Source organism: Eupeodes corollae, chromosome 2 (assembly GCF_945859685.1).
Source record: "Eupeodes corollae chromosome 2, idEupCoro1.1, whole genome shotgun sequence".
Classification (NCBI taxonomy): Eukaryota; Metazoa; Arthropoda; class Insecta; order Diptera; family Syrphidae; genus Eupeodes; species Eupeodes corollae.
Genome location: NC_079148.1, coordinates 117,953,335 through 117,979,612, shown reverse-complemented (window position 1 = coordinate 117,979,612; position 26,278 = coordinate 117,953,335). Strand labels below are relative to the sequence as shown.

The 26,278-nt window shown below is 30.0% G+C and overlaps 1 protein-coding gene across 1 annotated transcript in view; it reads right to left on the bottom strand.

Annotated features, from left to right (window-relative positions):
• Positions 1–26,278, bottom strand: part of LOC129948577 (dynein axonemal heavy chain 3) — a 131,165-nt gene that overhangs the window by 7,268 nt on the left and 97,619 nt on the right. The window contains exons 49-62 of the mRNA XM_056059683.1: positions 25,956–26,085; positions 25,121–25,432; positions 24,621–24,768; positions 15,164–15,374; positions 12,684–12,818; positions 7,639–7,811; positions 7,279–7,446; positions 6,701–7,123; positions 4,812–4,948; positions 2,613–2,787; positions 2,294–2,466; positions 1,563–2,045; positions 586–765; positions 260–419 (exon numbers count right to left, since the gene is read on the bottom strand). Of these exons, the coding sequence (XP_055915658.1) occupies positions 260–419; positions 586–765; positions 1,563–2,045; positions 2,294–2,466; positions 2,613–2,787; positions 4,812–4,948; positions 6,701–7,123; positions 7,279–7,446; positions 7,639–7,811; positions 12,684–12,818; positions 15,164–15,374; positions 24,621–24,768; positions 25,121–25,432; positions 25,956–26,085 (3,008 nt within the window). The remainder of the gene's footprint in view (positions 1–259; positions 420–585; positions 766–1,562; positions 2,046–2,293; positions 2,467–2,612; positions 2,788–4,811; positions 4,949–6,700; positions 7,124–7,278; positions 7,447–7,638; positions 7,812–12,683; positions 12,819–15,163; positions 15,375–24,620; positions 24,769–25,120; positions 25,433–25,955; positions 26,086–26,278) is intronic.

The following is a 26,278-nucleotide window of genomic DNA, read 5'->3' as shown; positions in this document are numbered from 1 at the left end:
ACAGCTTTTCAGACTTTTTTGTGTTTTTCTTTAACGATTTTTGTACAAGTTTCTTTTTAGAAGCTAATCAAATAATTCAGAAACTTTTTCAACACAATCAACATACCACGCCCAATAGTTTTTTAAAAACTAATTTATTTTATTTTTAAATTGGGCAATCAACATTTCTTAAGAAATCCACCTTGAAGATTCTCCCGAAAAAAAAAATACAAAAAGACTATAACAATCTGTTCAAAGAGCACTGTGAAAATTTGCTTACACTATTCGTTTCCTTATTATTCCGATTTATATCAGCGTTTTCGTGTAAACCGAAAACTTCCGGTTGTGGGCTAAGTGGAAAGCTTGAAATATAGTCGACACTGACGATGCGAGTAGGATTTTCCGGTATGCAGTAGTCACCGGATTGTGATAGGGGATAACTGTTTAAAAAATAAAAAATAGAAAACAAAAATAAAACACAAAATACATAAAGAAACTATTAGTATGTTGTGGTTTTTTTATGTATAATGTATAAATGTGTATGTATAAAATATATATGAATTTAAGGATATCTTTATCCTTTGAAGTACAAATTGGCGGATTTACTTGTCGATTTCGATGGCATCAGGATTGTAGATTTTATTCAATAGGGAAAGGATTAGACGACGATCTTTGTCATCAGTGACACGACCACCATAGTTGCATTCTCCGGTTAAATAAATGTGTCCTTGGAATGGGATATGGTCGGATTGTTTTAAAAACATTTTTAGCTGCAGTAAGGATATTCTGTATAAATATATAAAAAAATAAAGAAGATTTTTTATTATCTTGTTTGTTTGCTATTATTTTAGGTTATAGTTTAAACATATTGTGGAAATGGGATAAATAATGTGACAGAATGAAAGCAGATTGATTTATAATATGGTTTGGAGGTCCTTGTCTTTTTTATCTATGAGTGTGTATGAATTGGTTTTTGTATGGTTGGCAAAATTTAAATGCTGTAAGCAGATTTACTTTTTTATCTTCGATGAATACATCAGCATAATATGATGACTTTGCAATGCCAGGACACATAAAACATACAATTGAGGATATGAGAAAGAAAATATTACAAAAAGCCACTTAAATGAAATATTTTATGTATATGTTGGTTTTGACGAAATTTACATTAAATCAAGGTTTGTCTACAAAAAATGTACTCGATATAAGCACTACAAACTTAATTCCTGTGCACAATGAGTTCTCGTTCAAGAAACACCGCTCAAATTCTTTAAATTCTAGAAACAGTATTCCTGAAAATCGATACCTCTGCGCTGTAAGCCAAGCTACATGCAGTTTTTGTGAAGCTTACGCTATGCCTTTTCTTTGAGACAAATGTGAGATGTACTCAGCTCACGAAGAAAGGCATATCCTTGTTGGACTTAGTCACAAATTTTTTGAGGAAATACAAAAATAAATAAATCCAATTTTAATTTACAATATTAATATCAAAACAATTAAATATGAGTTTGAATACAGAATAAAATACAAATTAAAAACAATTGAAAAAAAAAACAAAGCAATTGATATTTAATAATACTCACTTTAAATCTGATTCATTAAATTCATACGGAATATTCCATCCCAATGGACCGAATTCCCTTCGCTCCTGAACAATTGCATGGAAAAATACCAAAGCAAATACACCCCTCAGCCAGCATGTTCGTGCATCCGGTTTGCCAATAAACGCTTTCGAAAGGAATTTATCCCTAACCAGGGGATCCGAATTAAATGATCTCATCATATTCATTTTCAATCCCTTGGGTGGTTCATTTGTCATCTTAACTGAATTTTGCAAAACGGACACTGGAAACACTTCACTTGGATATGAGGTGCACCATAAACGATAATCTGGATGTGCTGATTCAGCAAGGACACCATCGTTGCATATCCTTTCAAGTTCACCCATCCAACTAACGGCAACGTGACAATTTTGTAAAACAACCCAATGTCCATAACGGTTGGCTTCTATTATCATTTTCTCTGCCCTAGGTCCCTGGCCTTGACCTAGTGAAATAGTTTTTGTCCTGTGATGTGATGTGCGACACCGATATGATGATGTTGAGGATGATGATGGTCAAGTGGAAAATTGACCGACACAAAAAAAGAAGGGAAAAAGCAAAACGGTTATGAAATTTAATATATTGGATAAGTTTTGAGAATGAGGGTGGTTCTGGGATGTTTTGTTCAGTTCAGTTCAGTTCTGTTCTGTTCTATTTTGATGATGGTGATTTCTGGGTCGTGTTGGGACATTTATGACACACAATTAACTTACTTGTCATACATGTTCCGTTGCTTTGCATACATAAACAAGCTGGCCATTGGATCCGATCCGGGGGACAATAAAAATACTAGTGGTGTGGTTGGTGAACTGTCAGCAAATGATGAATGCAGGTCAAAGGGTGGTGGCTCGACAAATGAGTGATCCATATTTCGTGTTATGAAATCCTGTTCGAGATGATAACAACAAAAAAAAACGATAAACTTTTATTCCACAAGGGGTGTCTTGACTTTGTAAAGCTATACACATTATGTAAGCTATTTTGCTGATGTGAACTTTTTTAGTTGGTACAAATTCAATTAATTATACTCACACGAATGGCTGGCACGACTTTATCAGGCCTTATGCACTTTAATAGAATTAAACTTATTAAATCTGTAGCTTTTTCATAAGGTTTAGGGAATGTCGCTGACTCGGGGGATGATAGATCGTAGAAATTTTTCCATTCATCAATGTTGTTGGTAAATTCTTTGTGAAGTTGATTCAGCCTTTTGGTAAAGAAAAAAAAATGTTTTTTAACCAAATTAACATCACTTTTACCTTTAGCATGATACTTGAACCGTTGGTCTTGTTAAGTGTGTTACAAACTGTTCTTTTATAATACCAAACTAATTTAACCTTTGATTGGCAGAAATTTTGAGGCAGAATAATACATTTTAACGTTGCTAATAATCTAAGTAACGTACGAGTAAATGTAAATCTGAAAAGTTAAACTTTGGTTGTTGTCGAAATTTTGTATAAGTTATTAGACTTTATTTTTAATATTGTTGAATTCTGTGTTTTAAAAAATTGTATCAATAAAATACAGGTACTTAAAAATTCTGGAAAGTCAAAATTCTATTGAAAATGTGCTTCTTAACATCATCCAATCGATTTGTCTTTTTTTTTAAGGAATAATTTTAAGGAATAAGGTATTAAAGGCATTTTTCACTAAACGGACTTTTGCAAATCAACAAAGGACAGTAACAATTATCAATATATTCCTTGAATTAATATTGAACCGTCATCATTTTATCTTTTTGGTATAAAGTGTTCTAAGTACATGGTTTTGATATACGGAATTAAAATCTTCAGCATTATGACCAAATAGTACAAAAAAGTATAATACAGAATTTTGACCAGAAAGCTGAAAAACAGTATATCGATCCGAAAAATGTCCCCCTAGATATTTTTTGAATTTGAAACACAAAAATAATGTTGATTCAAAAAAATTGTGTCTTTGTATTCCAATTTTAAGTTAAAAAACAGATATTTTAGTTGATCTAAGCCTCCTGTCATTGGAGATAATTAAAAAAAATTAACGGTGAATTTGAAAAGTCAAGAATTTTTTATAACTTCCATTTGGATGATTCTTTAAAACTCCGATTTTGTAGCTTAACTATTTATTTTGTTCAATATTCTGATAAAATCAAACAAGCCCATATGGATGTAATGGTCGAATCTTTAAACATTTTTTTTTAAATTTTAAACATTGAATTCAGCCCGCAGAAGCTGCTTTACTATTTAAGCGAATAAGTTAACTTCTAACTTGCCTATATTCCTAGCAAATATTTGTATGATTCTCCCACAAAATGTTCCCCAAAGTAAGGGACGTAAACGCTTATATCATATTCCTATCATATGATTTTCTTTTTAGCTTTTTTTATAAGTTTTCCTCACAGCCCATTTACCGAACTCTTTTTACATATAATCTTTGAACTACTGTACACTTTCATTAAAATTAATTGCTAAACCTCTTTTTTAAACCAAATTATGAATTAAAATGTTAAAGTTTTCACATCATAATAACTAAAAACGTTCTTTGGAAAATAAAGTACCCTTTTTCATTCCAGCACTATAGTTTATAGTTCTTAACTCGTCTTTAAAATAAAGAGCAACGTTATTTGTAAGTATAATAAACAAGATTATTACTATATATCTTGATATACATTTACTTTATACAGTAAGTAGGTAGTTACATACTATAAAACTTCCATTAATAAAAACTCATCTTTTAAGCTTTTTGCAAAGGATTAAAATAATTTTCCTCTATATAAATAACAAAAATAAAATCAAAACAAAAAGTTATTTATGGTTCATTCTCTGTTGCAGGCAATATTATTACTCTAGACTTATTAAACCAGCCCTCTTTCTATTCGAATATTGTATGTATAGGTATGCAATCCCGCAGCTTCCTTATAAAACAAGAAAAGAAACAAAAAAAAAAAACGATTACACATAATCCTTACGTTGGAAAATAATGAAATTTCCACTTGTGTTCTCTCATTGAATCTGTGACGTATTTCGAACACTTGCACTGCGCCTTTTATACAAAAAAAATTAAAGCTTAAAACCTACACAATCTATAGCTTATTCGCGTAGAAAAATCCCATCAACTTTTCTTAGGTTTTCATTTTCTCTTATGTTTTGTGTTGTCCCCATCCTCAACACAAAGAATTTTTTTTTTATTTCCATTCCTCCTACACCTGCCTGCAAACGATGTAGACAATTGAAGCATGACTAATACGCTTACCCGTTCAAGTCACTGGCTCGAAAAATCTGCGTCCAAGCCTTATCGGGAAGCCATCCGGGTGCGGGATTGGGTGGTATAGTCTTCAGGCCAACGCCTCCAGTCAGGAAAAACACCAAGTGCGATTTATCTATTTTATCCTGGAAAATATTTTCATTCGCATGCCAAAGCACAGATTAAAATTATGATTGAAAGCTTATTACAAAGGTTCACTTGTATTATAAAGGAGTATTGAGGGAAGGAGGGAGGTAGGTAGAGGTACGCGGTATACATCAGGACTGCAGTCGCTGTATGGTGTATGTATAGGTATAGAGCTGCTGTGTCGCCTTGCTTTTAGGCTCTCATTATAATTCACTTGCCTTATTGCACAACAATAGCAAATGGCTAAGAATTATGATGTGAAAGGATCAGCTGGCAAAAGAACCAGCAGTCTGTTCTCTTAGTCGCTGAACCTCCTCAACTATACTCACAATGGGGCAGAATTTATCTTTAGCTGGCCTAGATTATACGGAAATAAAGCCTAAAGCAATTATTCACTTATTTGAAAGTAGGCTGTTTTTGAAAAATTCTTCCTGTTTTATGCTTTATATTACGACAAACAATGTAGGAAAAAACATAAGTACACAACTGACCAGGGCTCAGCTAAAATTTATCAATTTATGCGACGCAACGTTTTTATCGACCGAAGAGTGATTAGGTTAATAATTTGACCCTAATTACTTGTGCAACATTTGCAATTTGGTGTTTCACATGCTTTTCTATGTTTTTTTCTATGTTTTTTGTTTTGTCTTGCTAACTCAGCGATGCAATGCTTTCAATTTCGTTTTTTGTTTTTTTTTTATGTTTTTACTCCTTTTTTTAAAATTGCATAAAAAGTTTAAGAACACAGCCATGAATAGTTAAAAATTATAACTATGAATTTAAATAGCTTATACCCTATTTTCTATGTTTTATTAAATTAATTCGATATTTTCTGAGTTAAGCGAATTTGTAGGAAATTTCGATGTTTGTATTAATCTGTTAAATATTTATTTAAGCAAGCAAACAAAACAAATTGGTATGATACAAGTAAAAAATCTATTAAGTAATTTAGCAAGAATTGTATAAACAAAAAACATAGAAAACATAGTAAGAGAAAACAAAACTTATCACAATTTTGTAAAGCTAATTTACTGATTAATTTTTAACAATTAATTTTATAAACAAATTAGCAACTACTTTACCAAGAATTAATCAGTAAAAAACATGGAAAATATAGCAAGAGAAAATAAAACTAATCACAATCTTTGTAAGGCCATTTATTGATGAAAAAAGAACATAGAAAATAAACACTATATTATAAAAGCTGTCAAGTAGTTAAAACCAATAATAAAAGTGTATACGGCTTTTTAAGATCAACTTCACTTAGTGAATATTTAAGCTATCTAAGAAACAAATAACATAGAAAACATAGAATGCCAAATTTAGCTCGTTAACTGTCTTATTGGAAACTTTTTTTTGGGAATACTTAATTCTGTTAAATGAAAAAGCAGGTGTTGATGTCTGCTATAAAATATATAGAAAAAGTTAGACGACATATTCGGCCGGTTTAGTTTGCATGGGAAACTTGTAAAAATGTATTCCCGTGTTGCATATTTTAGTTAAACTTGAAATATAGCTCTTCTTATGGATAAGACAATTTTTCAGACTTAAATTTCTAAATATGTTGCCCTTTTTTTAAGATTAAGTCAGCTTTATCAATAATTCTGCTCCACTGTTAAGTAAAAACAAAGTTCATACGCATAATATTTCTTTGTTAAACAATCAGGACAAAGATCTCTCTTTCTACCTACATGTGTATATACACCATACTGACTGCCAGATGCAACACTTTTGCACTCGAGCTTACTTACCTGCGAAACAAGAATCCCCAGGCACATAACCATCGAAATTACAAGTTTATCCTTTTCGAAGAGCGACCGGCACACATTCACATAGATGGACTTTGTAAAGAAATCATTCAAATGGCGCAACCGCTCGTCGAGAACTTTGGATTTGGGTGCCTTGAGGATGGCATTCACAAAGAGGTTGAGAAACCAACCTAAGGAATATTGGTACATTGGGTCGATGTTGGCCAATTCACTGATGCAAAAGAAGAGAATGGCAGAGTGCTTGGCCACGGGGATGTATTGTTGGCGGGCTGCGTCGATTTCCGTTTCGGTTGCGACTGCGATAATCTGCTTCTCTTGGATTTCCTCAGAAAGGATTTTGCTCGACGATAGGATATTGATGGCATTCTCGTCTTCCAACACATTGCCTTCGGACGTTGAAAGGACCTGCGAACAAACAATATGATGAACGAACGAGATGTACCTATTATTATAGTTCGGAAAAAGTTTTTGGCGATTTTTTTTGTTTTGTTTCGTTTTATTCTTCTTTTTTTTTTGTGTATGTATATGTATTTTCGATTGTCTCGATTTTATATATTCACCTCGAGGATTTTCGACTCGATGTTGTATAGAGCGTCACGATTCTTCGCAGATTCAATTATAAGTTGCTCCTTCTTCTCTTGCAAATCAGGACGTTCGTGTGCAACGACATTTGCCAGCAGCTGTTCGCGAAGTCCTTGTTCGGTAATCATAAAGTTGAGGATGGTTACCTGGGATGTTTGTTTTAATTTTCGCAGGAACGTGAAAATGATGGAAATGAAAATGAAATAAAAAATATCCAAACAATAAGAAAATGCATGCAAAACCAATGGTAAAAAAAGAAAAAAAATGTTCAATTGGTTTTTCGATGATTGCTTAGAAAATTTCAAACGAAAAATATATATGTAAAGTTTTGGAGTTACCATGACCATTGTTTCAGGTGGATAAAGGGGATTCCGTAAGCAGGTGGTTATGTACAAACGGAAATTGTGATTATATTCAATCATTTGATCACCGCATTTGATGACATAGCCTCCTTTATGTCGAATAACGTTTCTTTCAAGAATAGGTGTGAGATTGGAGTCGAGTTTTTCTCCTAGAAATTGACAAGACAAACAATTTAAAAAAAAGGCAAACTGTTATATGACTTATTTATAGACCCTTCTGAAACAAGATTATAAAATTAATTTTAATCCAAGATACTTCTATTTTAATTTATGAAATAAATGTCGGCGTTAAGATAGGGTGAAACAAAAAAGTACAGCCGTACCAGAATTTTCTTCAGAGCCAGAGTGCGAATTTAGAAGATTCGCGTGTCGCGACCCTGTTAGAAAAGTTTTTTTTTACTGTTCAAATTTAGTAACTAAAATGAGGTTAAAAAGTCTTCTACATTTTGGTCAGTAAGAGTTGATTTATTGTCTTGTCGTATTAAAAAGTAACGTGATTACATTTCTTGTAGAAACATTTATGTTTGTTATCATCAAATCGGGTTCAAATTTCAATAAACTAATTAACACATTATTTAAATATTACGACAGTATTCATTACTTAAAAAAAAGCTCCTAAGTAACAAATTTAAATAAGTTAACTGTTAAACCCTTTTTCACATACAAAACTTACAATGGGTGCTTTTATAAACAAATATTCTTTCCAAAAATTTCAAACTAACGAAAATATGTCTTTGATTGGAATTGTTTATTATTTTTTTTCACTGTCAACAAAATTTTGCAGATTGCAATATATTTAAGAATTTGTTTAAGCTTTCTCCAATTTTTATGATGAAATTTTAAGCTTTTCCCTTGCAAAAAATAAATAAATCAAATAAACAAATTTTCAACGTTGGCGTCATTTTTATCTCGAAAGCTAAAAATAAAAAAACATCTTACTAAAAAAATATTTCCTGCAAACGTCCGCACGTCCGTATGCCCGTATACGTCCTTACATTCGCGACGTATTTTCGTTGTCCATAGCTCAGGAACCAGTAGAGATATCGACTTCTATAAATTTTGTTTTACAGATAATAAGGAAGAAAGATGCAGAAAGGGCTCTGAAGAAAATTGCGTGGGTTCTTTTTTTACCATAGAAGTTTAAAAAAAGGTGAACATTTTATTTAACCCTAAATATCTCATGAACCAAAAACGCTACAGACTTGAATTAAATTTTATATAATAATGTGTAACGTGATACCAAACAAATATATTTTTTGAAAAAATTCCAATTCACTGTTTCTTTTTATAAGTCAAAAAACTGAAACAAAATGTGTCTCCCCAAAAATTTTACAAATACAAAATAATTTTATCTCCAAAACGATTTTGTGCTACGAAAAAAAATGTTTTTAACATCTGGTAATATTTTGAAAAAAATCGAATTAAACGTTTTTTTTTGTATACAAAATAAAAACCTAAAAAAACATTACTTAAAGTTGGTAAAAATTGAATTTCGACTCAAAAATCTTTTTAAAAATTTGATATTATGTCTTTCAACGTATTTGATTTTATAGCAATTATTAATTTCAACATTCGGTAACATTTGTGATAAATAAAATTGACAGTTTTTTTTACAAAAAATATTAATAAAAGTTTGCAAAAATTGATAAAAATTGATTTCCCACTCAAATATCTTTTAAAAACTTTAAGATAATAGGTTCTTACTAATTTTTTCTTATAAGAAATATTGTTTTTAACATTAGTCAAATTTTGAGAAAAATCGAATTGACAGTTTTCTTACAAAAAATAAAAACCTGAAGAAAATGTATAAAAGTTTTTAAAAATTGATTTTCGACTCAAATATCTCTTCAAATATTTTAAATATTGGCATCAAACTAATTTCATATTATAAGAAATATTGTTTTTAACATTTGGTAAAATTTTTAAAAAATTCGAATTGACAGTTTTTTTACAAAAAATAAAACTCTAAAAAAACAATACCTACTAAAACTTGGTAAAAATTTACTTTCGGCTCAAATAGCTTTTCAATAATTAAAAATATTGGCTTCAAACTTATTTTATTTCAGGAAAATATTGTTTTCAATATTCAGTAATTTTTATATACAAATCCAACAGTCCGTTTTTTCATAAAAAATAAAATCTACAAAAAATAGTGCGCAAATTTGGTAAAAATACATATAGACAAACTTTTAAGCAAGACAAATCGACAGACGGGATGGGAAGTTATCAGTGTGGGTCGCATCCCAGCCTCTTTTTTAGTTTTATTTTTGGTAAAATAAAGACACTTTGATTTTTGTAAAAACGTTACTAGTAACAAGGACTTATTTTGGATGTATTAAAAATATTTTTGTTTGGTATAATTTCACAATGTACAAGCAGATTATAAAATTTAATTGAAGTTACAAGCGTCAGTACACCAAGAGATATTTAGGATGAGTCAAATTTTCCATTTTATTTTAATTACTATATCCAGTAAAAAAACACCCACTTACATTATTTGAAAGTCCTTTTTGCGTATTTTGGAGTTTTTATCTGTAGAGAATATATCAAAACGGTTTTGATATCTCTGAAAGTTTTGAGACATGTCCGTCAAAAAGGTTTCCGAACATCTCTCATAGAACCTTTTATTTAGGTTGTTAGATACTTGACACATAGAGAAATGTGAACATTTTTTTATTCGACAATGACTTCCTATGGGAAGTTAATAAGTCCAAGTCTCTAACATGAAACAAATACGATTCTAACTTAAAAGCTATTTCGTTGAGTACTTCTTCCTATATTAAAACATTCTTTTCAAGTCAAGAATCAACTGAATTTTATTCGTAAAACTTTTGGGTGGAGTAGTTTTCGAGAAGATAAATAAGTTTGTTTTATATATTTATGTTTATTCTCAAAAGACTTTTGAATTCAAATTTTACACATACCTACAAATAAACATTTACAAAAAAAAACTATTATTTTATTTAAAAAAAAAATATATATATTCCATATTTAATTTAATTTATAAAATTATGTCGCAGTTGTTTCTGACCAAAAGATTTAAAAAGTTCTTTATAAATTAATTCTAAAAACGTGTCTTTAATTATGCTAAAAATATGTAACTCTTAAATAAAAAATATCGAGCGAATTATAGAATACGTATATTACCATATTTGGAAACAAAAAGACTAGATGTAGCTACTCGTATATGTAAGTTTAGATTGACACTTTACTTAAGCTTTCAAAAGATTCATATCTATTATGTATGTTATAGATAGAACAGAAAAAAAAATAGAATAATATTAGAAGATCCATTAAATTAGATATCAAATTAAATCCAAATCTATGTATGTAAATTCGGTTGTGTATTTTTTCTGTAGATACCGTTCGTTAAAATATCTTTCCGTCAGATTTTATTTTCTTGTTCATTTATAATTTTAATTATACCAAAAGACATGATAATATAATAATTGTTAATTCAAATTTATTCATGGCTCAAAAAGTGTTGTCGTCGTGTTGCGTCTCATCATCGTCGTGTCAGTCGTTCGTCGGTCGGTCGTTCACAGGTCTTCATTTCGAGAGTTCGAGCATTCAAATCAAGTTTTTCTAATGAATGACTGAATCTGAATGAGAATATTGCTCGCGTGACGTTTTGTATGATTTTCTAATGAGCTTCAACTTCAACTTTTCAACTTGATATTTGATTTCATGATTATGAAGATGATGATGATGGTCCAGATGTTTTCCTCCTTCCTCAATGTGATCATTAAACTAAAAACAATTCAATGCGGGCAGATAGATATACCAGCGTACATTTATACTGACAGCCAACGATACCTATATTTTTCATCATAAGTCTTGAAGTTGAAGATGATGATGGCGTAGGCCCATTTTAGATTGTTGTCAGAATAAAATAACAATTAGTTGTTGGGTTGTAATTAATGTTTTGGTGATTGTTAAGGTCAGCACTGTATTTATTTTTCGTGTTTGCAATGAGTATCTTTTATTTTTCTATTTGTTTAAAATGTTAAGAACATCAATATATTTACTATACTACTTGAAAGTAGGAACTAGTTTTTATAAGGTCTACATTTTTTGTTAATAAGGAAGTAGTTATAAAGATCATCCCACAGATGTGAGGTGAGTGAAGAAGAATGTTTATTTTTATAATAAAAATAAAATTAATTAGATCATAAAACAAAATAAACGAGCAATTTTATGAATGGTGGTGCGGATGGCAAGAGGATTTTTATATGCGCTTAGTGCATACATTTAATGAATTTTATGAATTTTTAGTTTGAATGCAAAACAAAATTTGTATGTTAATTTTTTCGAAAACATTTTTCAATATTCATGGGGGTTTAATGTGCTCCCATTTGTTGCCAAAGAAATTTATATTCAAAAGCTATAAACTCAGAAACTAAAGCTTAAAAATGAATTTTTAACGACACCAGACGTAATTTTCGTCTATAACGTTATGACCTTTAATTCTGTACATTATGCAATTTTGTTCACAAATTCAAAGCAATAAAGTCCCGAAAACTTAAACTAAAAGTTTTTCAAAGAAAAACAGCTACCAATACTCATTGTTTCCCCTATTTTTGCGGACTGCCTTTCCTCATTATAGTATTGGCTGAATAAATTAATCTTTTGCCAGTATTATCTATTTAATTTGTCAAAAATTGAGATACAATATCCCTCTTTATTTTGCATTTACTTTTATGTTTGTATATTGCTCGAGAAGAAATGGAAAAAAAATTATTCAATAAAAATGCTAATTGCCAACTTATCAACTCATAAATAAAAATATCATAAAAACAAAAAGAAACACAAAATTAAATCCAATCTCATGAATATTCCTGCCTGCGATGATGGGCCTGGGCCCCCAACACATCATTCTACCGTCACAAATATAATTTATACGAGTATACAAAAATTAATAATAATTATTATTGTTATTAGACCTATCAAAGTATCTCTATATACAGCAACAAAAAATAATGTAAAATTAAAATATTATATGAAAAAAAAGGATATCTTACCAACATTCTCAATCAGCACCGGATTACCATAACTGATGGCCAACTCAATAACGCGCATGTAATTGTAGTCGCTCTGTTTAATCACTTTTAGATCGTTATCCTTTTCCATATTTTTTATCCACTTGTTGGCTTGAACTGTTTCATATAAATACAAAATATACAAAAAGTTAGAAAGAGACAAAGTATAATAATAATAATAATAATAATAATAATTTTTGGTGTGAGTCTGAGTGAGCTAATAGGACACGTGGTTGACAGATAAATTAAGCCGCGAGTATAAAACGATAAATAAATTAAAATTGAAATGTGATGACGACGCGACGCCAAGCGACCGACCGATACGATGGCGGATGGCAATGCCGTGCCGATGACGATGCTTGGATTCGATGGAGGGAGTTGGGGGACTTAGGGATGAGGTTGTTATTCCCGAAGTTGAGCAAATAAAATGAGATATTATAATATTGGGGTGGAATTATGTGAGGATGTCGATATTGCTATTTTAAAATGGAAACGGAAGTGAATACATTAACGGCAGACAACACTTAATAAAAGATAAATAGTATATTGATGGACTTTTTTGTAGTTATATTATATGAAAATAAATATTCAACGGATCTAGTTTAGGCAATGATGCTGTTAGGCTTTCAATCCAGGAAAAAAGTAGTAATTGAAATTAAATTCAAAAATTCAGTTTGTAGAGAGACGGCTTTATTGAAAAAGACGAAAATTTGAAACAATTAAAATTTTCTCTACTTCTAAAATTTTATTCCATAAAAATCCAAAATAAAATATATAGGGTTTTCAATAAAAGGTTATATTTTAAAATTAACAAAAGAAAAGAACATAATTTTTTTTTAAGAATCATGAAATTATCCATGACCAATACGGGCCCTTTAAGGAGTAAATTAGAAGATCGCTGTTGCTAACTGTGATAATCTCTTCGGAAAACTTTTGCTCTTTTGTTACTTTTTTATTAAAAGCGTAAATTTTGCTTGTCAAACTTTAAAAAAATGACAAAAATAAAAAATTAAAATTCTTATTAGAAAACCATGTAAAATAAAAAAAGAAATTTTTGACAGTAGTCTTAAAATATGGAATCAATCATAAAAATAAGCTTTGTATCAATATATAAAAATAGGAAATTTCCAAAAACATGGAAACAAAAGTAATTTGTATAGGAAAAGTCCGACAGATTGTCCATACTTCATTAGTATTTTTTTTTGAAGCTTTGCGGCATTCACATTTCTACTCTTGATCCCTTGATGAAAAAATATTTCGATACCTAAACATCATAAGTCATTTTGGATTTATGCATATAATAAAATACGACATATGCCTTGTAGAAATAGACGTATTTTTGCTTGGACTCCCCTCAAGCATAAAAAATCTGGAATGAGTCCAAACCCGACTTTGCTTTAGACATAATTTTTGTAGAAAACCAAGAACGAAATGTCTTCTTTCCATTTGTTCTGATGAGTAAATGAGCCTGAATTTTACCGAAGTCATGTATAAAGCTGATTTTTGTTGGCTTATTCGCATAGACTTATGGCATTAATCGATTTGCAACATCTTCATGTTTTAAACACAAGCCACTGTCTACGGCCCCATAATTCCTGGCTTTCAAGTCAGTTTTATTTGTAACGGCTGCACTAGTCATGCCGTAATTCGCCAAGTTGCAGATTCTTCTGTCCACTTTTACTTTGATGTTTTTCGGCAGATTTTTAATTTTGTCGACACCCGGACAGGTGTTAACTGAATCAGTGGAATAAAATTTATCCAGTACCTCTCATAAGAACGATTATGCTGACCATAGGTGGCGTAACAGCTCATAGAAAACCAGAACCTAGTGACTTACAACTTACAGTCTCATTCATTCATGTGCGCTAGAGAGATTAAGGTATGCAAGGGATCTATGTACAGTACATGCAAAGGATATGTCAAATATTCGTACAAAAATTACCTTTAGACAATTTTTAATAAAAAAGAATTAATTTCTGTAAAAACCGCCAGGAATGGATAAATCGTCAAAAGTAAAAATATGAAGCCAACACGGTTTTCAAAGGAATTGTCAACCTACCATTGTATTAGCTTAATTCTCTTAAAACTTTCAACACAGATTTCCCGCGAAAAGCTCTTAAAGTACATATATAGGAACTTTGCCCTTTCTTTGACACTCGAGCTAAACTGTTTAACGCTTAGATGAATTAATAATTAACCGAAATCAATTATAAATCAATTTGATTGTGCGTATTGCATTACAATTTTCTTTAGAAATTTTGAAAGCCTCACATGATAACCTACACAACACACGTAGGTATACAATTTACAGCAAATTAAATTTTTCCTATGAAAATATAAAATTGCTATTCATAGTAAAGAGGTATTGTATAGGGATATACCGAACCGTTTAAAGTAAAAATAATAATAGTTGTTAAAACATAATAGGTACATAAACAAAACTCATATAGACTCTAACTCACCCTGTGGATCGATCATCAAAGGATACCGATGGGCATTTGTTACTATAATTGCATTTTCCACTGAAAAATTATCCGCTGGTAGACCAGCTAGCGACCAAGCTCGTATCTGCATTGGATTTCCCAAAGTTCCAGCTAATAAAAACTTTTCCGTACATGGAATATTTTTCGTTATGCAAAGTAAATTCCATTCAGTGAGTATATTTACACGATACTGTTGAATAGAAAAAAAATCAAAAGTTTAAAAAAATACACGAATCCATGAAAAAAATTAAAGCCAAGAAAAAAGCAGTATTACGAAATGTATACCTAATTAACCCAATAGGGAATAGGACCTAGATTTTAAAACATGCCTTTATACATAACCATATATGCCCTGCATCATACATAAGCATAACAGATGTACGAATATAAAAGGATAAATGTATTGTTTAATTCCGTGATAGTGTGTGATGAATGATTCTGAATTCTGATTCAAATTCAAATTCTGTGTTCCGACAAGCTAATTAGATCATTTGCGGTAGGTTTGCTTTTGCAAAGTAAATATTTGCATTAACCCAAACGGAGAGACTAGGTTCGGGATATTCAAATGCAAGCCTCCTTATTACGTGCATACACAATACATACATAACATATGCCAATATTAACGAACAAATCCACTGTACTAATAGGCACTCTCTTAAGCGTAGGGGTGGATTGTAGAACAGAAGAATCAGGATATGGGAAGGCCTAAACCTGCATCATCCATTTTTGCAGCGAGTAGTTAATTTACTCTTTGGGAAAAGACCTGATGAATGAATGCCTCCCTAACCTGGTTCGGACGCGCACATCAGAGACCTATTTATCAAACAGCTAGAAATGTAGAATTATGTGTCCTAGTTAGTCCTGTCTCTATAATGCGTTCCTTGCCTTTCCCTCTCTATCTGTTTAGTTGAGTGATGGAGAAAGGACAGTGGAATTTAGTCGATAATTAATGTGGTGTACTAGTTTTTGTAAAGAGTTTATTTTTTTTATTACGATGATACTAATTTCTTCTGTTATTACGTTAAACAACGTTACACAGTGTTATGTATACGTAGTTGTGTTAATTAAGCACTGATCTATTTTTGATGTCCTATGTAAATTAAACATTGATTTTACCAACCTATATCTAACTGAATTTACATAAATGTACCTATGTTCATCCTTATGTTGTAGGGTGTGGATGAGGGGAGTTTTGTTTAAAGAGTAGCTATTACAATGTATGTAACGTTTAACTATCGTTGCAGCTAAAATAATAATGCAAAATAAATTAGAGCTTCCTTTTTTATGCCATAAGTAATATTGGCTGATAACTAATATATTATTTATGTAATAATAATTATTTTAATTAAATTATTTTTCTTTTTAAATTTAAATTTATACTTAAAACACAATTGAAAATTAGGTGTATTTATGTATGTGTACAGACATATATGTATACTTAAAAATAAATAACTAGAGGTAAACCACATAAAAATAATAATTTCAATTTACATATTTTGAAATATACATAAAATTGAATCCATTAAATTAATTGAAATTATTTTGATATATCTAGTAGCTATTGTCATGAAATCGTATATTATTATTTATTTTTGTTTTCAATAACTTACTATTTACGTATATGCACGTCATAGATATTTATTTGATACATCATTAGATAAATAAAAAAGATAAATGTACGAACGGATCGAATAAACTTGCTTGTTATTAAAGGTGTCCAGAAATTAATGGAAAATTTAAAATTGTCAACCAAAGAAACTCACGTTTTTTTGCCAAGCTGTCAAACTTCATAATTAGTATTTTTAAATGAGTTTATTGTTAAAATATTTGTTTAAAGAAAAAAGATACATATTTCTAAATTTAAATAGTAACTCCCACAAATTATTGACCGACGCGGTTGCCACTTCAAGAAAATAAAAATGCAGTAGATGTTTAAACAAATTTTGTTGATTATTAAAAAAAAAATGTGTATCATTTTGGAATAAAAATCTTCTTCAAGCCTAAATCCAATTTTCTCAGCATTTACTTGTCAAAAAGATTTAAGTTTTAGTTATTTTTGTTGATGAAAATAAAAATATTCTTTTTTACCTTTTTTGACAAACATTTCACATAATTTCTTTCAATACAAAATAGTGTCAACAATTTATAACAAAATATGATCATTTAAAGCCGCGTAACTTTTGAAGTAGACCATACATTGCATCCAGTGTTACTCATTTTCTGGCTACTTATTTATAATATTGCTCACGCACCAAACCCAAGATGTCAAATAATCAGAAAAACTGCGAAAACTTCATGCTTTGTTTGGTTGTTAGTAATTTGTATCCTGAATATTGTAATATATTTTCTTTTTCAAAAAATCCACGAATCAAAACTGAAATAACAAAAATAGACAATTTGTCATAAGATATAACATAACCCTGGATTGGGCCAAAAGAATAAAAAAGGAGAATGGGATGCGACCCACACTGATAACATCCCATCACGTCTGTCGATTGGTCTTGCTCAAAAGCTTGTAGGTTTTCGTGTTGGGTTAAAAAAGTTGTTAGTTGAATTATTCTTAAAACATTTAAAATTACCAACAATATTTTTCACATAAAGAAATAGTTAAGTTTGAAAATCTAGATTTGTTGAATAGATTTTTAGTCGAAAACAAATTTTTACCAATTTAAGAAGCATTTCTTAAATTTTTACAAATTGGATGAATGAAATTAATTTGAGAGATATCAAAGAACATACATTTCTACCAAATTTGAGTACTATTTTTTGTAGGTTTTATTTTTTTATGAAAACTGTGGATTTTTATAAAAAACTACTAAATATAGAAAACAATATTTTCTGTGAAATAAATAATAAAAAGATTGAAGAGCTATTTGAGTCGAAAGTAGATTTTTACTAAGTTTTAATATAGTTTTTTTTAGGTTTTTATTTTTGTAAGAAAAACTGTCAATTCGATTTTTATCAAAATTTAATTGAATATTAAAAACAATATTTCTTATAAGTAAAAGTTAGTTACAAGCCATAATCTTAAATTTTTGAAAAGATATTTGAGTCGAAATTCAATTTTGACTTTGAGTAATGTTTTTTTAGGTTTTTATTTTTCATAAAAAAAACTGTCAATTCTATTTTTCTAAAATTGTACTAAATGTTGACAATAATATATTTTAAAAGATAAATGTAGTTTTAAGCCAATATCTCAAAGTTTTGAAAGGATATTTGAGCCGAAAATTTTTCAATTTTTACCAATTAATTGATTTTTTTGTTTAGGTTTTTTTTTTTTTGTAAGAAAACTGCCAATTCGATTTTTCTCAAAATTTTCTGAATGTTGCTAACAATATTTCTTATAAGTTAAAAATAGTTGCAAGCCATAATCTCAAATTTTTGAAAAGATATTTAAGTCGAAATTCAATTTTGACCAACTTTGAGTAATGTTTTTTTAGGTTTTTATTTTTTATAAAAAAAAACTGTCAATTCTATTTTGTCAAAACTTTACCAGATGTTAAAAACATTAGTTTGGCTCCATGAAATTACGCCATAGGAAATTACGCCAAAAACTGTTTTGGAAAAAAAGCCCAAACAATTTTGGCGTAAAAAAATAGGAAAAAGCGACCAAAAAGAGAAAGGAAAAAAAGCCAAAAAGTGTGGAAATTACGCCAAACTTTTGGAAAAAGAGCCAAAATACTAAAATGGAAAAAACGCCAAAAAAATAAGAACTTTTTGGTGTAATTTCCAAATTAGTATTGGAAATTTAGCCTTTAAAAAATGAACAAAGCTTTTTCTGGCTTAATTTCCAAAATTAATTTGGAATTAAAGCCCAAAAAGTCTATAAAAGAATCTGAACGTACGACGTAACATGGAGCGGCGCGGTGCAACACGCGCGCGCGTCGCGCCGCAACGGCGAACGTGACGCGTACGCGCTGCCTCCCCCGCCGTTGATTATATCATAGGTACTTGTGCATTTGTTTTGTAGAACACATTTTCTTATACATTTGTTTATTTCAATTTGTCAATTTTTGTATAGGTATTAAATGTAAACTTGAAGGACATCTGCCACATTTTCCCGACAACACGGACATTGGTCAACGAAGTTCTTTGCTTTTACACACAATCCATCACTTTTTACTTTCATTTTAGCACCACAATTGTTAATATAACAAATGTAAAGAACATCTTTTTTATACACACATTTTTTTTGTGTATTTGTTTTTGTTCTGTTACGTACAAAAGTTTGCTATTTTTTTGTTTACCACTTATAATTTCATAATCAAAACTCTCCATTTTGTCCATCGCTTTATCAAAATGCTCTTCTACTAACGGTAGGGAAACAACAAACTATCAATCACTACTGACGTTAAAAAACTTAACAAAATATGCTCTTCAAAATTCGTGAAAAACATGTAAAATACTGTTATTTGCCGTTATATAATTTTGTATACTATATGAACACATTCGACAAACATGTACTTTTTTGTTTTTGATTTGGAAGAACAAACGGTTAATTTTCTGGCTTTTTTTCCTTATTCGATTAGGAAAAAAAGTCAAAAAGTTTGTTTTGTGGCGTTTTTTGCTTTAAGATTTGGAAAAAACTAAAAAGTTTATTTTTGGTCGTTTTTTCCTTTTTTGATTGGAAAAAAAGTCCAAAAGCAAATTTTTGGCGGTTTTTAAAAACAAAAATTGTTTGGCCTTTTTTCATTATTCTAAAAGGAAAAAACGCCAAGAAATTTTCGGAAAAAATAGCCAAAAAATCCGGAATTAACACCAAACTCTTTAGGTTCTTTTTCCTAGGAAAAAAAGCCAAAAAATTGTATGGAGAATTTTTGGCGTTTTTTTCCATTTTATTTTTTTGCCGTGATTTCCTATGGCGTAATTTCAGGGAGCCATTAGTTTTGGTGATAAAATAATTTTTTATTCGTAAAATTTTCGTTTTTTGTTCAGTTTTATTTTTTGATTTATAAAAAAACCGTCAATTGGACTTTTTTTAATATATTTGTTTGGTATTCCGTTACAACATAATATAATTAATAAAAGAGGCTGGGATGCGGCCCACACTGATAACTTCCCATCCCGTCTGTCGATTTGTCTTGCTTAAAAGTTTGTCTATATGTACTCGTATCAATTTTTACCAAATTTGCGTACTATTTTTTGTAGATTTTATTTTTTTATGAAAAAACGGACTGTTGGATTTTTATATAAAAATTACTGAATATTGGAAACAATATTTTCTGTGAAATAAAATAAGTTTGAAGCCAATATTTTAAATTTTTGAAAAGCTATTTGAGCCGAAAGTAAATTTTTACCAAGTTTTAGTATTGTTTTTTTAGAGTTTTATTTTTTGTAAAAAAACTGTCAATTCGAATTTTTTAAAAATTTTACCAAATGTTGAAAACAATATTTCTTATAAGATAAAATCATTTTGAAGCCAATATTTAAAATTTTTGAAAAGATATTTTAGTCGAAAATCAATTTTTACCAACTTTTATACATTTATTTTTTAGGTTTTTATTTTTTTGTAAAAAAAACTGTAAATTCGATTTTTCTCAAAATTTGTCCTACTGTTGAAAACAAAAGAAAAAATTAGTTAGAAGCTATTATCTCAAAGTTTTTAAAAGATATTTGAGTCGAAAATAGTTTTTTACCAAGTTTTGTTAATTTTTTGTTCGGTTTTTATTTTTTTGTAAAAAAAACTGTTAATTAGATTTTTCTCAAAATTTTATCAGATGTCAAAAACATTATTCGTCGTTGCACAAAATTGTTTTAGAGATGAAATCATATTTCAGTCGTAAAATTTTGGAGGTTACAAATTTTTTTTTAGTTTTTTTGATTTATAAAAAACACCGTTATATTGATTTTTTTCAAAAAATATACCTGTTTTGTATCACGTTACAATATATTATATTAAATTTAATTCAAGAGTCTAGCGTTTTTGGTTCGTAAGATATTTAGGGTTACCCAAAATTTTCACCTTTTTTTAAACTGCTATGGTAAAAAAACCACCCACGCAATTTTCTTGAGAGCCCTTTCTGCATCTTTTTGCCTTATTATCTGTATAACAAAATTTATTTGAAATCGATATCTCTTCTGGTTCTTGAGCTACGAAAAAAACTTCACGAACGTACGGACGTACGGACGTACGGACGTAGAAACGTACGAACGTACGTACACACGCACGCACAGACATTTTTCTAAAAATCTTTTATTTCTACTCTAGGGACCTTGAAACGTCGAAAAATGTCAAAATTTTCAATTCGACAATTCGGACCCATTACAATAACTTCCCATGGGAAGTTAATAAAACCATTACAATAACTTCCTATGTGAAGTTAAAAATAGGTACGCCTGTTATGCTTTTAAGAAATTTAAACTCACCCAATATGTGTAATTGTTCACGACTATTGATCAAAGAATTAATAGATAATGTGATTGTAGCAACTATCATTACGGGTCTCGATGACGGTGAGCTCACACATGTTTCGCGGAACATGGTTACAGTACCCTTTACAAATATCGTTTGCCCTAACAATAAATAAATCTCAGGGATAAACTTTTTCCAAAATTGGTATCGACTTAAGGAAAGAGTGCTTTTAACACGGGCAATTGTAGGTGGAACTTTCTCGAGTAGGATTTCCTGAAATCAATACGTTTTGTTGCCACCTACAAAAACCATATTCAACTAAGTGTACAATGAGGCTTTAAGATAATCATACAATTTGTTTCTAATTAAGTGATTCATGGTCGTTTTAATTAGCATGCTTATAACTAAAATATCTGTCCCTATTTACATATGTGCGAAGCTGGGACGGTCCGCTTGTAATGGTATAATTTTTATTGAGAGCTGGAAATCCATTCATGCAGTAACTTTTTAAAAAATATTGCTTTTCAAAAGCCTCAAACAAAATTTAAATCTCAAAGTTAATGACTACAGAAAAATTATTTACGCAAGCAAATTCTCTCCAATGTTGTATAATATTGAGAATTATTTTTTTCCAGGATTCAGTATCGTTGCCAAAAATGGGAAACAATTCCATCTACTTAACTTATTTTTAATCAAGAAGTATTTTCTCTGAACAGAAAGAGCATTTTCAGTATATAAGGTAGAACCAATTTTGTATGACATTCGATAGTGTGTTTAAGACCATCTATTACATAGCTGTGATCTATCTTTATAAAATATCACGGGATTGTACATAAATATTTTCTTAAAAGTGTCAAAACAAACAATTTGTATATGCGTTTCTCACTGAAATTTGGTTATTACAATGTTAATAGGGTTGTCACTCTTCAAATTGTAATTTTTAAAATTTTAAGAATCTCGAAACGGTATTTTGTATGTTGTAGTAAACATAAAATGCCTTTTTAACAGTTTTAACGTTAATAGAAATCACGAGTTCAGTTCTTTTTACGAATCCAAAATTTGACCCACAGAATTATTTTCCAAACAAAAACTGTTTATATTTGTTGATATCTGTATAAAATATTTTTCAATTGAAGTAGGCGTTTTATATTATTTACATTGAAATGTGGTTTATATTGTGTTCAACAAATGAAAAAAACACCACATCAAAGTGATACAAAAATAAATGCATAGAATAAATAAAAGAGGTTATATAGGTACTTACTATTGGCCACAAATATAGAATATTATAAATTGATACAATTGAAATGCTTATAAATCGATAAATGTTCCGTGTTCAAATATATATTTTAATTAGAGTTATTATATTTTTTGTTTCATCATGAGTAGATATATTAATAGATTTCTATTTTAATAGTGGGTGTTATTTGTATTATTAGTGATTAAAGACAAAAGTTTGTTTTACGTAATATAACATGTATATTTATCTACACCGAACATCACCTTTTTCATTTAATATACATATTTTTTTAACTTAATATCAAAAATCTTTAACCAAATAAAAAATGAAAGTTTCAATTCATTTGATTTTCTTTTATTACATTTAGGCTATATTTACTCTCGTCATCAACAACCGTATTTTTTTTTTTTTCAATACACAAAAAAACATTAATATCCTGTATAGTACTTGTTCAGATCAAAGTCAAAATGCATCCATCAACTCATAGGTATCAATGTATGTTAACTTTAACTTCATAAGGTCCTCGCGTCATCATCATCGTCATAATCCTCATTGGCTTTAGCTCTACATATGACATACTTCAATCATTTCGATAGCAATTTATTGAAAATCATCAATGCAAGTGCAATATTGCGTTTAACCCCAATGACACAATGGGAAAGATAAAACTTAAATTCTGATAAAAAAAGATATGAAGGAAATGTGATTAAGGGCCGTGACCCACACAGATAAGTCACCTAAAAATTGGAAATTTATATTTTTTGTAGTGAGTCAAATTTTCAAAAGTATTTAACTAAAAACTGAAGCTTATGCTGTCTTATGTCAAGATATTCGGGGCGTTTAATAAGTTTAGGGTAAGTTTTGGTACGACTAGAAGTCATGTTCATCTCGATGTTAGATGGATGTTTTTTTTTTAATTTTTACCAAATGTTGCAACAATATTTTCCATAAGATAAGTTTTCTATCTATATTTATTTTAATTGGCTCCTAAATATTTCAGTTGAAAATCAAATTCTGATTATATTTGAACTAATTATTCTAAAAAAATGTACCCCGTTTAAAAAATCTCGATTTGTATGGTAAAAAATATTTAGTTTTTTTTAAAAAATATGTTTTTAAAGATTTTGTATTGAAAAAAAGTTTTAAAAAATTAGAAACAGGGTAGTATGTAAATATTACCCTCACTTTATTGATTCTTTAACATTTCGTAAAACGGAAATATATTCCTTTTTAAATGATTAAATTTTTAGCATCTTTTAGAACTTGCTTGTCCCACAGTGTGTCGAGCAGTGCTTCCTCTGCTGACACTCATCGAATCAACACATTCCTAACAACAAAATATCAGAAATGAAATCTCCCCAACCTCCTTCAGCTTCAACCTCTCCCTTTTTCGTCCTGTGGTCCTGTACCATCACGAAAGTATAAAATGAGAGATTTATGTATCTCAATCCGTTGATTTATGTTATATCGAAATTAATTTCCAGTCGATTGAAACCAATGGAAAAATACACCATCAAAAATCAGCTTTCAGTTAACCTGTATACACGATTCTTCATATATGTCCCCTCGAATACACCCACTAACGTTGAGACGCCAACGACAGACCACCTATAAAGAACCTCGTGTTGTTGTATTTGGAGTTCGTGCCTATTTTTTGATTTGCGAGACGACTACCTAGGTATCCTGTTGTATATACTATGCATGTATGTATACTCAAAGCTTTAAGGCCTTATTTTTTATTTGATCAGAAGTAAACAAAAAATCAAAAAAAAAAAGGAACGTGAAAAATAAATAACAAACGCGACTTAAAAATCCAATCAATTTCACGGATTTTATTTGCTTACCTCAGTTGGAAAAAATCCCAAATACGCAATGCAGCCGGCGGCCAGGAGCACATCGCCGACAATATTGTGAATTGATTCATGCAAACGATTTGCCGTTTCCGACCATCGGGTCTTCTCGCCACCCAGTCCACCCAATAGCTTTTCCGCTCTAGAAAAAAAAATAATGTACATACATATTTATTTATTTATATTTTTTTTAAATGATAAAAAATTCAAAAGCAAAAATAAAATTATCGAAATATACTGAAATCTACATCTGGAAGCATAATCATTTGTTTGACTCCTCTATACCTCTGTGTTCCTGTCCGATTACGGTTCTGATTCCGGCAATCGAACGCAAATACACAAATAATATAAAAATTTATAAAATGAAAAATTTTAAAGGATATTATTAAGTTGCCAAACTGGCAACAGGCAACTATACCGGTTACCTATGATATAAACCTACAGAGGACGAGGAGCCTTATTATATATGTATGTATAGGCATTCGAATACTTGCCTATTCAATCGTTTTTCACAATTATCTATGTCATCTTCAAGGCGTTTTTTCTCGCGTGACTTCTCCGCAAAGTAATCGTTTAGCTTTTGCAATTTGTCCAGGATCTCTTGAAGTTCGGCCCTTTTGGCATTGAGTTTTTCCATTTGTGAACTTAATTCGCCTTCGGCCTCTGCCAAAGCTAGTTTTTTAGGAGCGACAATCTTTGCCACTTTATCGTAAACGTCCATGGCTCGCACCCAGTGGCAGAGTCCCTCACAGGCTGTAGATGCACTTTTTATTTTTTCCGGAATGAAATCACGATCTGAGATGTATCTGATGGGGCAGAAATAAAAATTGAATGGAAATTGTACGGTTGAGTGAGAGGGCGAATTGGAAAAATTGCAAGAATTTTGTTGTTGTAAAAGTACTCTGAGTTCGAATAATCAATTTTGTTTGTTAAAATGTGATTCGTGAATCTTAAGGCATTTTGTGTAAGATATGGTTATAAGCCGGTTCTTCTGTACTATTATTTCAAAATCAAAATATCAAGATACAAATTCAAAACAAAATCAGTTATTGTAAAAAACGGCGCACTACAGCGCTAATTGGATCTCAGGCTAGGTTGCCTTGAGATAGCCATTTCAACCTATTGTAAATGTGGACGTTTCACGTGGGTTTGGAAAGGGAAGTGCAAAAGGACCAGGTAAAAGCATAACATTAAGCAATAACAGTAAACGGATATAAGGACTCAATAAGTGTACAAAAATGAATGGAGTGATAAAGATCTAATTTGCAACATTTATAAAATTTACTAATAGTTTCATGATGTGAACCAAGCCATTTAATTATTTATTACTTTTCTCGAATCCTTTTAATAATTGGCGGTGGTATGTTGTCCTTATCGAATGTCTTCAATGATTCCAGAAATTTCATATCACCCAACATTTTTTGTGATGGCCCCCAGTAGTCTTCCACCATTCGGCCACCTTAAGAAAAAAAAATCCGTGAAACAGCTAAAGCTAAATTTGCAATAAAAAAGACAATTCTATCTTTTTATACTAGTTGTTTGTCGTTAAATAAAAAATTCACTTAATTGGTATAAAAATACAGAAACGATTTCTTTTTTTCTTTTCGTGTTATTAAATTTTTATACTTCATTTTAAAAACATATAAAGGAAT